General features: G+C 35.6%; 1 protein-coding gene and 1 pseudogene across 1 annotated transcript in view; one reads left to right on the top strand and one right to left on the bottom strand.

Annotated features, from left to right (window-relative positions):
- LOC145291359 (cell division cycle-associated protein 7-like) overlaps positions 1–14,874 on the bottom strand; it is a 77,888-nt gene that overhangs the window by 21,659 nt on the left and 41,355 nt on the right. Inside the window, exon 5 of the mRNA XM_080137132.1 lies at positions 9,775–9,855. Coding sequence (XP_079993258.1) covers positions 9,775–9,855 — 81 coding nt within the window. The remainder of the gene's footprint in view (positions 1–9,774; positions 9,856–14,874) is intronic.
- On the top strand, positions 11,631–11,762 carry LOC145291752 (U2 spliceosomal RNA; annotated as a pseudogene).

Raw genomic sequence — 14,874 nt, 5'->3', positions numbered from 1 at the left:
GCTAGTACAAATATCTAGCTATGAAGCCATATCCAAGAGCGTTCACTGGTATAATATTACATTGATTGCTTATTAATCTAATGGTATTCGGCAATGAGGCTACATCCAAAGGAGGTCACTTGCATATTATAACAATGATTGTATATTAATCTAATGGAATTCGACAATGAAGCTACACCCAAGGGAGGTCTTTGTAATCTAATGGAATCTGATAATGAAGCTACATCCAAGGGAGATCACTGGCATATTATAACATATATACTGCGCAAGCACCTAAATATTTCAAATCGGACATATACTGCACAAGCATCTCCAAAATTATCAAATCGGACCTATAATGCACAAGCACCTTAAAAATTTTCACATCGGACCTATACTGCACAAGCACCTTCAAAATTTTTCAAATTGGACCTATACTGCACAAGCACCTTAAAAATTGTCGAATCGGACCTATACTTCATCTATGTCATACAATCCCAGGCGACGCTTGGTATTCTGCTAGTACACATCCACCTATGTCATACAATCCCGGGCAACGCCGGCTGTTCTGCTAGTGCATATACACTTACTTTATCCAATCCTGGGCTATGCCGGGTATTTTGCTAGTACAGATATCCACCTATGTAATCTATCCCGGGCGACGCTGGGCATTTGGCTAGTACAGATATCAACCAATTTTTTCCAATCCCAGGCGTCACCGAGTGTTCTGCTAGGAAAAATTCCATGAATTTTATCCAATCCCAGGCCATGCCGGGTAATCAGCTAGTATATATGTCGTGCTAGTGCTATGTCATACAATTCAGGGCGATGCTGGGTATTTTGCTCGTACATATACACCAATTTTATCCAATACACATGTTTTTTTTTTACTTGGGCTTTTGGCTAAGATCAAAGTGTAGTATCTGTTCTTAGAAATAAAGCGGGTTTTATCTTTCGCCCCCCCCCTCCCCCTAACTCATATTATGCCTGCCACTTTCTTCCTTCTAAATAGAATTAGTTAATATACGAAAAATATATAACACGCGTCTTTTTTTTTTTTTTAACTTAGTCTTTTGGTTAAGATCAAAGTGTAGTACTGTTCTTCAGTTACGAAACTTTCGCTAGTCATATTGTCTTGGAAGGGATCTGCCACAGGGCCTTTTGGCTAGGTTCAAGGCACTTTTTCACCTTTGTTTAACATTTTCATTTTTTGATTGTTGTTAAATGTTTTTTTCTTCGTTTCTCCCTCACTGAGGGATGGTCTAGTCTCAACATTTAATTGCGAAGCAGCACTCAGACCTGCCTAGCCCAACTTTTGTCTGTCTTTCTCTGCTCTCCTCCTCACGGGGATTGAGACTGTACTAATCACCCACTTTCTCTCTTCCGTTGTTACTAAATTCCTTCGTCTCTACCTCTCTCTGGTAGAATGGTCTAGTTCTCCCCCCTCCCCTTAATTGCGGAGCAGCGCAGTGTCTGCTGAGCCAAAACTGTCTCTGTCCTCCCTGCTCTCCCTCTCATGGGGGATTGAGCTGCTAACCCCAGCCTTCCCGTAAGCCTATTTATACGTAATTTAATAAACGCTGAGCCATGTCACATGACCTTGACGTAAGCAAGCTGTAATGGCGATATGTATATGAAAATATTGAATAGAGAGTTTATTGGTAAAAAAGACGACTGTCATACACATCAAAATACAAAAATTTTACGTTAGGAAAACGTTACCAAAGTTATTAGCAGGTTTAAAAATAGTTAGATACGATAAAAAATAACAAGCACAAAATGCAGTGGATGGTGTTTCTATTGATGTAGGGGACCGAGGAGCTCCAGTTGCCATGGGCTGTGGTACCTCTCTCCACTCGCAGTCGCCTCTTCTCCAACTAGTGAACTGGTGGATTCCTGCTCCTTCGACTGGGGATCCACGGGCTTCGGACTCTTCTCCGCTTCCGCTTTCTCTCCTTGTAGCTGATCCCCGCATGGTTGGCATTAAATATTGCTCAAACCGACACGGAGACAGCGTCTAGGGCGATGGCCGAATGGACACTGAGAAAGTGGAGCCAAGAGCGGCAGGAAGAGGGGAGGGGGGATAGCGTGGAGAGCAGGAGGGGAGTGTTTCTGGTAATCAATGTGGTGAGTACAGAAATGTTACCTATGATGGGTGGGTACATGGTTTGGATTTTTTGGAACGATAGTTCATTAAAGTCAAAAACTATCAACAACACAACATCTTATGCATGTAAGGCAACATATGCTGTCACGGTTTTATCGTAATCCTCGTCAGAAATAGTAAAGCTCCTTCCGCTTGAGTTTGTTTTAGATACGTGGATGCTACAAATGATGTTTTTGAAAGGAACAGGACACAGGTCAGCACTGCGAGGCCAGTTGAAAGTTTTACGTGGAACATGGGGGTGCATGAACTGAACATCAACATCACCTTCATTGAGGTTTACTTTCTGCACCAATCCGACCCACCAGAACGAGTTGTACACACATGTTATGTACGTCAAAGGAGCAACATCCCCAATGTCAACATGAGTGGGGATTTTAAAGTTGTGAATGTCAACAAATGAATTGTCCTCGCTACAAAGTTTGTGTCCAATCTTGCATCCTGATTGTGGAACAAAATGATGACTACTTCTCGTCCCAGGTACTGTTTTCGCATCCATAAACCTCTTCTCCATTCTATCCCTCACTTCAACCATGTCTTCCTTGTCGATTCAAAAGAACACAATGGACTTCATTTCGGTTTGGCACACTTCCAGTATTGCTTTGTAAGTTAGAATCTGGTTGTTCAAGGGTCTCTGCAAGCTTTGCTTTGCTGCATGCCATTTAACGGCACCACCAATACCATCACAAGGGGATTTCCCATGGCTGGTTGCAAAAAATATCCACTCAGCATCGACACGGTAATCATCTTTGTGGAAGCACAGATTAATAAAGTTTTTAAAGTTCTTATATTGGCCACCACAACCATCTGAAACATAGATTTTGTTGATACCAGTGAGATGTTGTTTAATGAAATCTGTCACCATGCTCTGTATTTTGTGAACAAAGACTTTTTGCTCCAGTGAAAACTTTGTATCTCATCCTGAATGAGAAACTGATAGTTTTCAGCGAAATCTCCCAATACCATGACCTCAGTTTTTCCCAAATTTTCTTTTTTTTGCCTTCACATAATGTGCTTGGGCTTTGGTGAGGTATGAGTGTCGAGTCATTTCATTAATCTTCTCCACAAGAAGCTCCTTGTAATCCCCATATGTTGTTGTAAGTGTTAACAGGGCAGCTCGATCAGTTGTCTGCCATTGGCAGTAGTGGGATTCGGATTCCATATCCAGGTGTGACAGTTCATCGTCCAGGAACTGTTCCAGAGCTGCACTCTCATGACATGATTCGCAACGATGCATCATACAGACCCTGTTATCTGTGTAACAAACTAATTTCTCAATCAAGTATTTGTATGTGCATTTCCAGTCAATTGCATCAACAAGCAACACTGCATTTTGATGGGTCCTGCAAACACAAACTGAATGGGTCCCTGATGAACCAGTGAGGACACACCCACCACTTTGGCCTAAGAGAGCAGAACTTGGAGAAGCCAATTTTCAAATTTGGATATTTTTCTTTGAATGCAGCAAACATTTCTGACAGGTTACAAAGAACCAGACGCTTTTGTTTGTGCACATTCCGTCTGACACTTACATAATCCTTTTTACCTGGCATCTGACGACTGTATTCGTCATCTTCATAAAAACTCAGTACCAGGTCAAGAGTTTCCTGAGGAAAGATTTTCCTTTCTTTGGATCTGGTGTTGCTATAATGCCACCGACCTTTTTCAGATCCTGGGCCGTCCGAATCAGGTAGGTACTCACTCCAAATTGTTGAGCAGCAAATTCACGTGACCACTTGTCCAGTACCAGAGTCAATATTTGGATCTTCTGAGGGTACGTAGCTGTTTTCAGTTTTTCTCGCATTAAATCATGCAGTCGATCCAACTCTGCAGCCTTCTCAAAATCAGAATCAGATGTATCGAGCATATTCCCTTCAACATTGTAGGCTTCTGCCAGGGTGGATTTGTATGTGTTCATCACTTTCTTGAGTTTCTATTTGGCAGTGCTCACATGACTATGTTGGGCCACACTATGAAGCTTCACTGGAGAGACACCAACCATTTCTAGACCAGTGTTCTTGGTGTTTTGTACATTTCAAATGGTTCATCAGCTGGAGCATCTTCATTAAAAATCATTTTGAAAATGAACTACATCACCTGAGGAGCTTGTGTCAGAGGAACTTTCATTGATGAGATATTGGTAGGATTTGTCACATTGTTGGCAAAGCATGAACCCTGGTGTAACTGTGTAGTCTTTGGCTTCTAAATATTGCACCATCTCAAGAGTGATTCGTTTTCTTCCCTAAACTTTACGTTTGTGTGTTTTCAAGACACCACAGCACTTGATTGTATGGCGTTCAAATGCATTACCAAATACCTGTTCATGATGGAGACAGATAGTTGTTACATTTTCCTGCTTACGTAAACCAGCACGCCACAGGTAGGTTGTTCGGATTTCATCATCAAATTTGTCCATATTTCTCAAGCCAGTGGACCGGGTGTAATGGAGCTCATGGCATGGGGAGTCAAACAGTTCACCAAAGCTGCATTGTCCTGCTATTTCTGTCATTGTATTTTTGACTTGGAAAAAAACAGATGAGATATAATTTAATTTTCATTTTCCAGGCATAATCATAAGACTTGTCAATGTAATGCCTTTTGAGAAGGAAGATGAAAACGTTCAGGGGACAAACCACGTCTTGTCTGTTGTTGGAACTATTCAGTAGTTTGTGCCAGTTATCTGCCAAGTCTGAGGCAAGAACATTACTCCAATATTTCAAATAGAAAACAAAATATTTCCTTGTACTCAGGACAACTTTAAATCTTTCATTTGGGCTTCTTTTGACGACTGTGGTGTCCAGAATAGGAGGCACAATATCGAAGAATTAGAAAGCACTTAGTTCCGTCACATTTTTAAAACAACCAGCTCATATTAAGTAGTTTTATTTCTTGGACCAAGCCAATACTACTATTGCTCTCGCTTTATCTCTCTATTCTTCTTCACAAAAATACCAGTCCTGGGTTCTTATAAAAATGTTCTAATAAAAAGTATAACTAGACATCATGATTAGTATTATTTTTCAAAGGAATAAGAACTCATATCTTGATGCATTTCAATATGATTTGTAAATAATTGAAGAACAGTTTTCATTTGCATTCTTCGATCAACTATAGTCAGAGAAATGAACTTTCTGGTACATCCATTAAATTTCACTGTAAAAATTTTAAATACACTTATCTTTTCAGTGACTGTTTTTTCTCAGTAATTTTCCAAATACTAAGTGAAAAAGGCATTTTAACCGTGATTTTTTAAATAAAACAAGCAAAGTGAAATTATTTAAACAATAAAAGGTTTAATAGAACAAAATACCTTTTCTTAGAACAATAAACTTTTTCTTAGAAAGCTTCCAAGAAATATCTCTAAAATGAAAGTATTGCGAATCAAGTAATCCATTTCACTTCTTTTGAAGTTTTTTCTTCAGATTTTTATAAAAATTTGTTATATTTTTTTAAGTTGCTTTTTAAACAGGCTTCATTAAAAAAGTGTATTGTTATATCTATTTTCTATACTATTAAACCTTTGTTTCTTTAAATAAATTGACTTTGCTCGTTTATTAAATTTTTGAAGCTGTCAATGAAAAGAAAAATTGTTCTTCAATGTTTCAAAAAAGTCAAAGTTTCACAAACTGATACAGTAATAATTAAGTTAGGGTTTCTAAAAATAGCACAAAGAGTTTTGTATTAAGAATGCCTAAATTGGTAAATATTAAATAAACATTAATTACTTTTTTAAATTACCATTTATTTAATTAAAAGAAAGAAAAAAATAAATATACATAATTTTATTGCATATAAAATCATTTAAACTGCTTTTTAACTTCTAGGGTATTATTGATCGAAATATTTTCAATTTTAAAAAGTATTAGATACTTTTTAAACTAAATTCATTTTTTACGAAACGTTCAACAAAAATGCCAAAAAAATGTGAATAGGATTTTTCTTGAAAAAACATTTATTTATTTTTTTTTAAATAAACTCCCCAACCTTCATAAAAAAATTCAGTGGCTGTAGGATAAGAATTAAAAAAAAAATCTTTCTTCAATTTATGTTCTTCACATGAGGTAAAAACAATGCATGTATTAGTTTTTTCATTTTAAAATAATTTTAATTTATGGTGGGGTGAGTAGAAAAACAATTTCAACCCTGAGAAAAAAAAAATTAATTTTGTAATATCTAATAAATGTTTAAGTGATGGGAGAGGTCTGACAGAAAATAAAGCATGTTATGTAAGAAAAGTGTTGAAAATTATAGCAGGAAATAAACTCGAAATTATTGCAATTGAACATGGCCGTGCTGAAGGCATTATTTCTGTTATTAAATCTGCTCTTTCAAAAGTGGTGTTAGTGCACTGATGATGAAACGTTTCATCGAGAATTGTTAGATTTTGTGCAGATGGGGCAAATGTAAATACTGGAGAGAGGAATGTTAAGTTCCCCATCTCAGACTTCTACTGCACAACACATTGGCTTGAATTAGCCCTATTGAAGTCCCATGCACTCTTTCAATGTCAACATTAGATATGGAAGACTTACTACTTCAAGAACAAGAGAGAACTTAACTTATTGGAGACGAACTGAAAGAAAGAATTTACTTGGTAGTGTTAGTGAAGGATAGGAGTTGGGTTCCCACCCCATGTAGACAGGGCAACGAGAGTCTTTTTCCAAGGAAAATCCTGTTTTTGGATCAAAGAAAAAGTAAAGAATATTGGCTCTACAGTTGACATTACAATTAAAGAACTGAAGTCAAGATTTCACAATCTGTTGGGAACAAACAAATGTGCAAATACTGAAGATGTGGTGAAAAGCTTCATGAAGGTGCTTATGTATAATCATGACATATGACCAGAATGTAAAAGAGAACGGATTCATTTGTAAATTATGAAATACATTATTTTTTAATGGTTCGGAAAAATTCTGGTAGTTTCAGGATGCAAAGTTGTTCATACAGAATGGAAACACATTGAATTCTTTGTTGCAAATAATTTCAGGGACAAATTTGAATATAATTAAAGATTATTAAAGACCTGCTACTTGCATCAAACAAAGAAAAAACAAACAAAATAGTTTCAGCCAACTTAAAGAAACACCAGAAAGCAGCAATACCACTTGTTAAATGAACAGGAAGTCAAAATAAAATTCAGGATTTCCTGTTTGTGGTGAAGTCAAGTGACTCCTTGTACACTGCTGTCTGGAAGTTAGGCCCGTAAAATTGCCCATCTTTAAGGTTCAATTGTGAGCTAACAAGAAAAGAACCAAACACCTTTTTCGGAGGAATTTAAGTTAAGATTATCAAGAATGTCTAGGAACAAAAAACATTCAATTTTCAATAGTGCCACATGTTTTTTAGGGTCGCCTTAGACCAATACCCAAATTTCAGATTAAAAGTTCAATAACTCAGAAATAATCCATTTTCAGAGGTTTTAAAACGTGATTTTTGGATTCCTTGTGTGGAAAACATTGTTTATGCAAATTTTCAAGGTTCTACCTAGCTTAGAAATTGATTTATACCCCAAAACGTAATTTCATAATTTCGCGAATTTGCGCCTCGACGCGATATGTAAAATACCAAAATTGCTATATTTCCGGAACCGCTTAGAGTTAAAAGCTCAAATTTTCAGGATACCAACATATGGTGAAAGTTTGAAAAAAATCTGAGGGGTAAGGGTGTCATGGTCTGGATGATTTGAGATGGAATTACCCAGTAATTGTTTGATATGAAGGGTATTCACCAGTGATCAAAGCTGATTACCTTCAAGATATGCTGGCCACGAAAGCCAGTGAATCGCTTTTATTTCGATTCAGTTTTACTTTATTTGTACGAGAAAGACAAACAAACATTGGAAACTAGTTTATTTTAATTTTTTTTTTTTTGCATTCACCCAAGCATCTCGAGGATACAAGAATGATATACTCAAACAGTGGATGTAGATGCTTGTGACACTTTCCTAATTTCCTTGGCAAAGGTATAATAACAGGGTTTGTTGTCGGTAGCATCTGGTTTCATTATATGACTGGCTCTTGCCATCTAATATTAGCATGAGTTTTTTTTTTTTTTTGGATGTGTGTGTGTGCGTGATGCATTTTTAGTTTTTTTGTAAAGGTTTACTATTATTAGGGATTGTCATGACTAGCCAATTGACCAGGTTGGGTCTCTCAGACCGCCGGTCTAGCCAAATTAAAGGTCAAAATGGAGTGTTGCAGATTAACAGCCACTTGGATCTGGGTCATGAGGTGCTCAGCCATCAGGATCTCGTTCTATAGCATTGCGGGTCGCCATTTATGGCCAACAGGTCGTTCTACTGAAGAACCTTTACTTTCTGCAGGAGGACAGTCAGTGTATTCTGGAGCCCCACAGACAGGACCATTGTGTAAAGTTTTTGTTTGTTGTTCTTCAAGAATTTATTTGTGACTAGCGAGGGGTACCCGGCGTTGCTCAGGTGTTTGTAGGTGTGTGTGGAAACTCCGGGGTGGGATGGGTTAAAAAAAAAAAAAAAAAAAAAAAAAATGTTTTGGTAGGTAAGTATGAGGATGGAACACGAACCGTTGAGGCAAAGTTATAAATTAAAGTGTGGAGAAAAAAAGAAAAAAAAACGTGCGACATTTAACGATTGCCCCACCGCGACATGCTAACGGAAACATGTTTGAATTCATTTAATTACTTGGATTTGGCAGGTGCTCGTTTTAATGACTTAATGAGGTCAAGTTTGACTGCAGGATTTTTATTTTCCTAAGATGTTATAAGAAAAAGACTGACCCACATGCGGCGAGCGACAAATGTTGAATATTTATCTTCCCGAAATCGAACAAATCAAATAGACAGGCGAGCTTCGTTGTTAACTGTGAGATATTATGATTTATATGTGATATAAAAAGTTTTAAAAAGTTGTGAAGCGATCGACCGCTTCTCTAAAAAAAGCCTTTTGTAGACATACAGAAAAAGCGAACACACATACATTTTCGCTTTTATATTTATAGATGTTTGGTTTAGTCGTTTTGTTTCATGGAGTTCAAAAGATAAAATGAAAGCAATATTTTTCAAAAGAGATACACATAATATAGCTTTATAAATATAAAATTTATATAAATATAATATTTATATAAATAGTGGTCATAAAATAAAAAATAAATAAAAAATTTGTAAAATGTTTATAAAAATGAAAAATAAAAAACTGAAATTAGTAATTCCAAAAGTGAAATGAAGTCTTTTTAGTGAGAACAAGAAACAAAGTAAAGTTTGTTCGTTTTTTTTTTTTTAATATTATATGTATATTCAGAATTTTCATCAATCCCAATTCACAATGATGAAGTTTGGTAATATTCCAATCTGATGTGGTTAAAATGAATAATTCGAAGCAGTTAAAATAAAGCAAATTCATGTACAAAAGGTCCCAAATATGCGGGTTATCAGATGGGAGTAAAAAAAAAAAAAAAAAAAAAAAAAAAAAAAAAAAAAAAAAAAAAAAAAAAAAAAAAAACACACACACAGGAGAAAACCAATCTTAAACCTTTCATGGCTGGAAAGCTTTGGAATATATATATATATATATATATATATATATATATATATATATATATATACACACACACACACACACACACTTGTCAAAAAGGCTTTTTCATAAAAATACTTACAATTGGATCATCAATGTAGTCAAGCGAGTCAGTATCTGAGGGTGTGGGTCTTTTGAAAAATGGAAATCGAATGAAAAGTTTCTGTTGGGAGAAAACAAAAGGTTTAAAAAGAAAAAATCCCATACTTGAAATATTTTGCGGCAAAAAAACCTTTGATGTATTTATGAAACTCAAACATCATTACAAAATTCATGAAATTTAAAAAGTTTATCAGGAGAGTTTTAATGTTTTTCAGGGTATAAAATGAACTGGCTGCTTTTTTTTTTTTTCTTATCTCCAACATAAATATTGAAGTTTTTTGTGTCCCAACTATCAAGTAAATCAATCTTTACTCTTTTTATACCTTAAAAATTATAACTGTAGGTTTTCTCCCCCCCCCATCTCACCCCGAGTTGCATTTGCATTAAAATTTAAAATAAATTGTCTTGTTTTTCTGTCCAGTTCTTCAGAATATTCACATATTATTACCTAGAAACGTAGGTGCTGGTTAAGATAGAGTCGACAGATCAGGTATTTTTACATGTTTTAAGCCAAAACAATATTACATACTTAATTGTCATGCCGAAAATAGTAATATATCCAAAACATTATGAAAATTCATGAAGTAGAAAATTATTTATATAGTTGAAATTTTTACGAAAAATTGGGTAAAATTACATTTTTCTTAGAGATTATAATGTAGACAGTAAGAGTTTACACGCAGGGGACATAACCCAAAATGAATTTTTTAAATGACTTGTGTTATGGCTGCAATATTTGTTGTCTAGCAAAAGACTATTTTACTAAAAACACTATTGCACTTGTTCTACTCAATGAATTTTCATAATTTTTGGATATATTACTATTTTCGACATGACAATTAAGTATGTTTTAGCTTAAAATGAAATATTTAAAAAATTGATTTGTTGACTATCTTAACAAGCACCAAATTTAATTTAGGAGAGACGGGGGAATTTAACAAAGTATTAATGTACAATAATATCAAAAGAAATATGGCAAATTTCATTACTTAATCTTGTGTTTAACAAAGACATAATTAACAGAAAGCTGTGTATGCATGTATAATAGTTATACAAACATTAACTACACATGTGCATACATGTTTCTGTGGCGATATTGTAGCAGAGATCCTACATCTTCACACTAAGAGAAAAATATCCAAACATGCGAGGCACAAAAACTTTATTTTTAGTCGGATTTAAAAAGATTCTCAGATCAAGCTCTTTATGCAGACCATTGAGTATTTAAAGAAATTTCAATTTTTTCATGTGGCATTGCTAATAAAAAAGATGTTATACCAAATATTGATATCAATCTATTCTACTGTAATCAAATTCATTCAAACTTTAAATTGGATGAAATATTATCAAAAATACAATAGATATATATCTATCACCAACTTTAAAATAACATTTTATGATTTAAAACTTAAAAAATCTTTATGATGTATATGTTCATCACTGAACAAAGCTGTCATATTCCAAAAATCATGTAAAATGATGAAGTACTTTTTTACATAAAAAATAATTTCTGATTTTTAGTGACTTTAGGAATAAATTGTATCCATTACATAAACTGATTTGGATCTTAATAGTTTATAAAACATTGCTAATAAAAAACATTGAATCATGCTCTGTAATAAAAAAATTAAATTAAAAAAATATTTGATCAATTTACGTGATTTTTGGAATATAACACATTGGGTTGTGATTAAAGATTTGTCTGCATTATCAGTATTTTTAGTCGCGTGCAAGCGACTCTATAAGTCACAGTCGGTCTGTCCGTAACACTTTTGTGCTTGGTCTTTTTGGTTAAGATCAAAGGTCTTGTTAATAGATGCTGTTCTTAGCTTTTTAAACTTTTCTTGGCCTTTTGGCCAAGATCAAAGTGTACTATCTGTTCTTACTTGTTTGTAACTTTGTGATATAAAGTGGGGGGGGGGATCACTTTTCTGTATTAATTTAATGTAAAATAAATGTAAAATTTCTGTATTAATTTAATGTAAAATAATGTAAAATGATCACCCACTTTACAACCAGTCAGTCTCAAATCCATTCAAATCATTCTCCAGATCATTCAAGTTGTTTTTGGAGGATTCCAGTTATTTTTTAAGCATTAAAGTCATTCTTAAGGTCATTCAATTCATCTTTAAGTTCATTAAAGTCATTTACTTTTTATTTATTTAAGTCATTTCAGCCCATTTTTCAGTCATTTTAGTTTATCTTTAAGAATTTCATGTCAATCCTACATTCACACATTCATTCATTACAGGAGAGCACGTGACTAATGCCTATCGGCCTTGCTGTTTTTAAATTAAGTTGAATTCTAAATAAAAATGGATTATTTATAAAAAAATTGAAAACATATAATTTACAAGGCCTAAAACATTAAAGAACCAACATAATAAATATACCAGTTCCACCTTCGGCAATAATAAAAACTAATTGTTATATGCGAGTGAAATGGGTCTACGTCAGAAATAATCTGCATTGCCTGAGGTTGTTTAATAGAAGATCAAACATTATTGGTAGAATTTTGCTTTCAAGGGGGAGATAATTTTAAATTGATTTAAAGACCGAATTAACAGAAAAGTGTTTGTGTGTATAACGTTTATTTATACAAACATTAATTACATACAGGTTTTGGTGGTGATATTGTAGCAGAGATCCTACGTCTTCATGCTAACAGAGGAAGTATCATTTTAATAGACCTGGTACAAAAACAATTAATATAAAAAATTTTTTTTTTTTTTTTTTTACTAGCTTTTACTAGAAGGAAAACAAGGAACAACAGAACTTTTTTTTTATTATTATTATTACATTTTTCACCCCAAACAAGGCAAATTGCCACTTTGGTGTAGGGGGCTACTGTTGGGGAAGCAGGGACATGGAATGGAATTCCAGAGTCTAGCGGTTCTGGGGAAGAAACTATTGGAGTAAAAAGATCTTTTACATCTAGGGATCTCTACAGTGTGGGGGTGGGATTTAGCAGCCTGTCGGGTTTGTCGAGGGTGCTCACGTAGTGGGGGCACAAGTGATTGCAGTTCGTCAGAGCATTCACCAATAAAATACTTGTAGAAAAGGCAGAGGGATGCAACATTTCGTCGATGGGACAGAGGCTGAAGCTTAGATGCCAGTTCAGGTCCTATCAGGTTTGCGACTCTCTTTTGAACTTTGTCAAGGAGCGAGAGACTAGTAGCATATGCACCAGCCCAGATGTGGCATCAATACTCCATACATGGGCGAATGGTGGCCTTATAGAGGTACAGGATACTTTCGGGTGTTAGTAGTTTTCTAGCACGGTAGAGAGAGCCTACCTTTCTTGCAGCGGCCCTGGCAATGCCTTCAATGTAATTGTTCCAACTCATGTTTCCTGTGAACGTTAGGCCAAGGAGTTTGAAAGATGGACTCTCAGATAAAGAGTCGTTGGCCATTGCTATGGGTGGTAGAGAGGGTTTTTTGTAATTATTGAATGAAACTAGTTTAGTCTTGGCAGCATTGAACGCAACCAACCACTTTTGTCCCCATTCCACTACAGATTGGAGGTCTTCCTCTAGTGATTCTGCCATTTCTTTAGAAATATGTTCATTCGTCTTCCTGTCGTGCCTGCCATAGAGTGTAGTGTCATCGGCATATATACCCATCTCAGAGGCAATTTTGTCGGGGAGGTCATTTATGAATATCAGGAACAATAGAGGTCCAAGGATAGAACCTTGGGGCACTCCCGCATTTATATCATATTGTTTAGATGTATGACCGTCGAGGACAACCTGGATTTTTCTCTTGTCCAAGAAGGATTTAATTATGTTAAGTATTCTACCAGTGATACCGTATGATCTGATTTTCCTGAGGAGACCCTCATGCCATACCCTGTCAAAAGCCTTAGATATATCTAGAGCTACCGCTCTGCCCTCCCCCGCTTTGTCCAGTGAATGGTATATACGTTCAGAGATCACAGTTAGGATGTCTGCTGTGGAACGGGCTTGTCTAAATCCATATTGTTTGTCAGTCAGTAGTTTAGCATCTGTAAGATGATGGACTAGAGCATGGTTAATTATGGTCTCAAATATTTTGGCAAAAAGTGGGAGGAGGCTAATGGGGCAATAATTTGATGGGTCTGTCCTTTCACCAGAACTCTTGAATACTGGTACAACAGAAGCAGTTTTCCAACAGCCCGGAAAGCAAGATTCATTAAGGCATTTGTTGTAGAGTTTGGAGAGAACTGGAGCTACTTCGGCTGAGCACTTTTTTAATAGCACAGCTGAGATAAGATCGGGTCCACATGCTTTTGAAGTGTCAAGGTTTTTTATGATGGGAATGCATAGGGAACAGAGAGTAGAGGTATGTAGAGAGGAAGAAGAGGTCAGTGACCAGTTCATAGTCTGCACAGGTATTTAGAGTTGATGTATCGGGTTTCCCTTCTAATACTTGTTAATTGGCATCAATACATCAAACTCAAAGAACAAACGCACACACATATTTACACACACTAGCAGGCCGCCCTGCATTCGCCTGGTCATAAAATACGCTGAATATATTTTGATTAATGCAAATTTTGTATTTATTATTTTATATTATATTGGACCAAACATATAGTAATCTATATATATAAAAGGCAAAAATCGGTGTGTATGTATGTATGTATGTATGTATGTATGTATGTTTGTTTGTAACGCTAAAACTTTTGAAAGACGGAACCAGAGTTGACAAATTTGGTATCATATTGCACCTTGATCACCCGGATGACAAATATCGAAATTTCACGTCAAACGGACCAGTAGAAAGGGGTCAACTGATCGTTTTTCTCCTAGGGGGGCCCCCCAAAAAACCTGTCATTTTAACGTTATTCAATACGTGTCACGTGACGTGACGTCAGCTCAAACTTTTGACAGACACAACCAAAGTTGACAAATTATGTATCATATTGAACCTTGATCACCCGCATGACAAATATCGAAATTCCACACCAAACGGACCATTAAAAGGGGGTGAACTGATCATTTCTCTCCTAGGGGGGCCCCCAAAAAAACCTGTCATTTTAATGTTAATATTACATAATCCAAAAACGCTTAGTCATGTCACGTGACGTGACGTCAACATC

This window comes from Euprymna scolopes, chromosome 12 (assembly GCF_053919585.1).
Source record: "Euprymna scolopes isolate OS-2025 chromosome 12, ASM5391958v1, whole genome shotgun sequence".
Lineage (NCBI taxonomy): Eukaryota > Metazoa > Mollusca > Cephalopoda > Sepiida > Sepiolidae > Euprymna > Euprymna scolopes.
The sequence above is the reverse complement of the archived record's forward strand: the minus strand, read 5'-3'. Positions and strand labels throughout refer to the sequence as shown.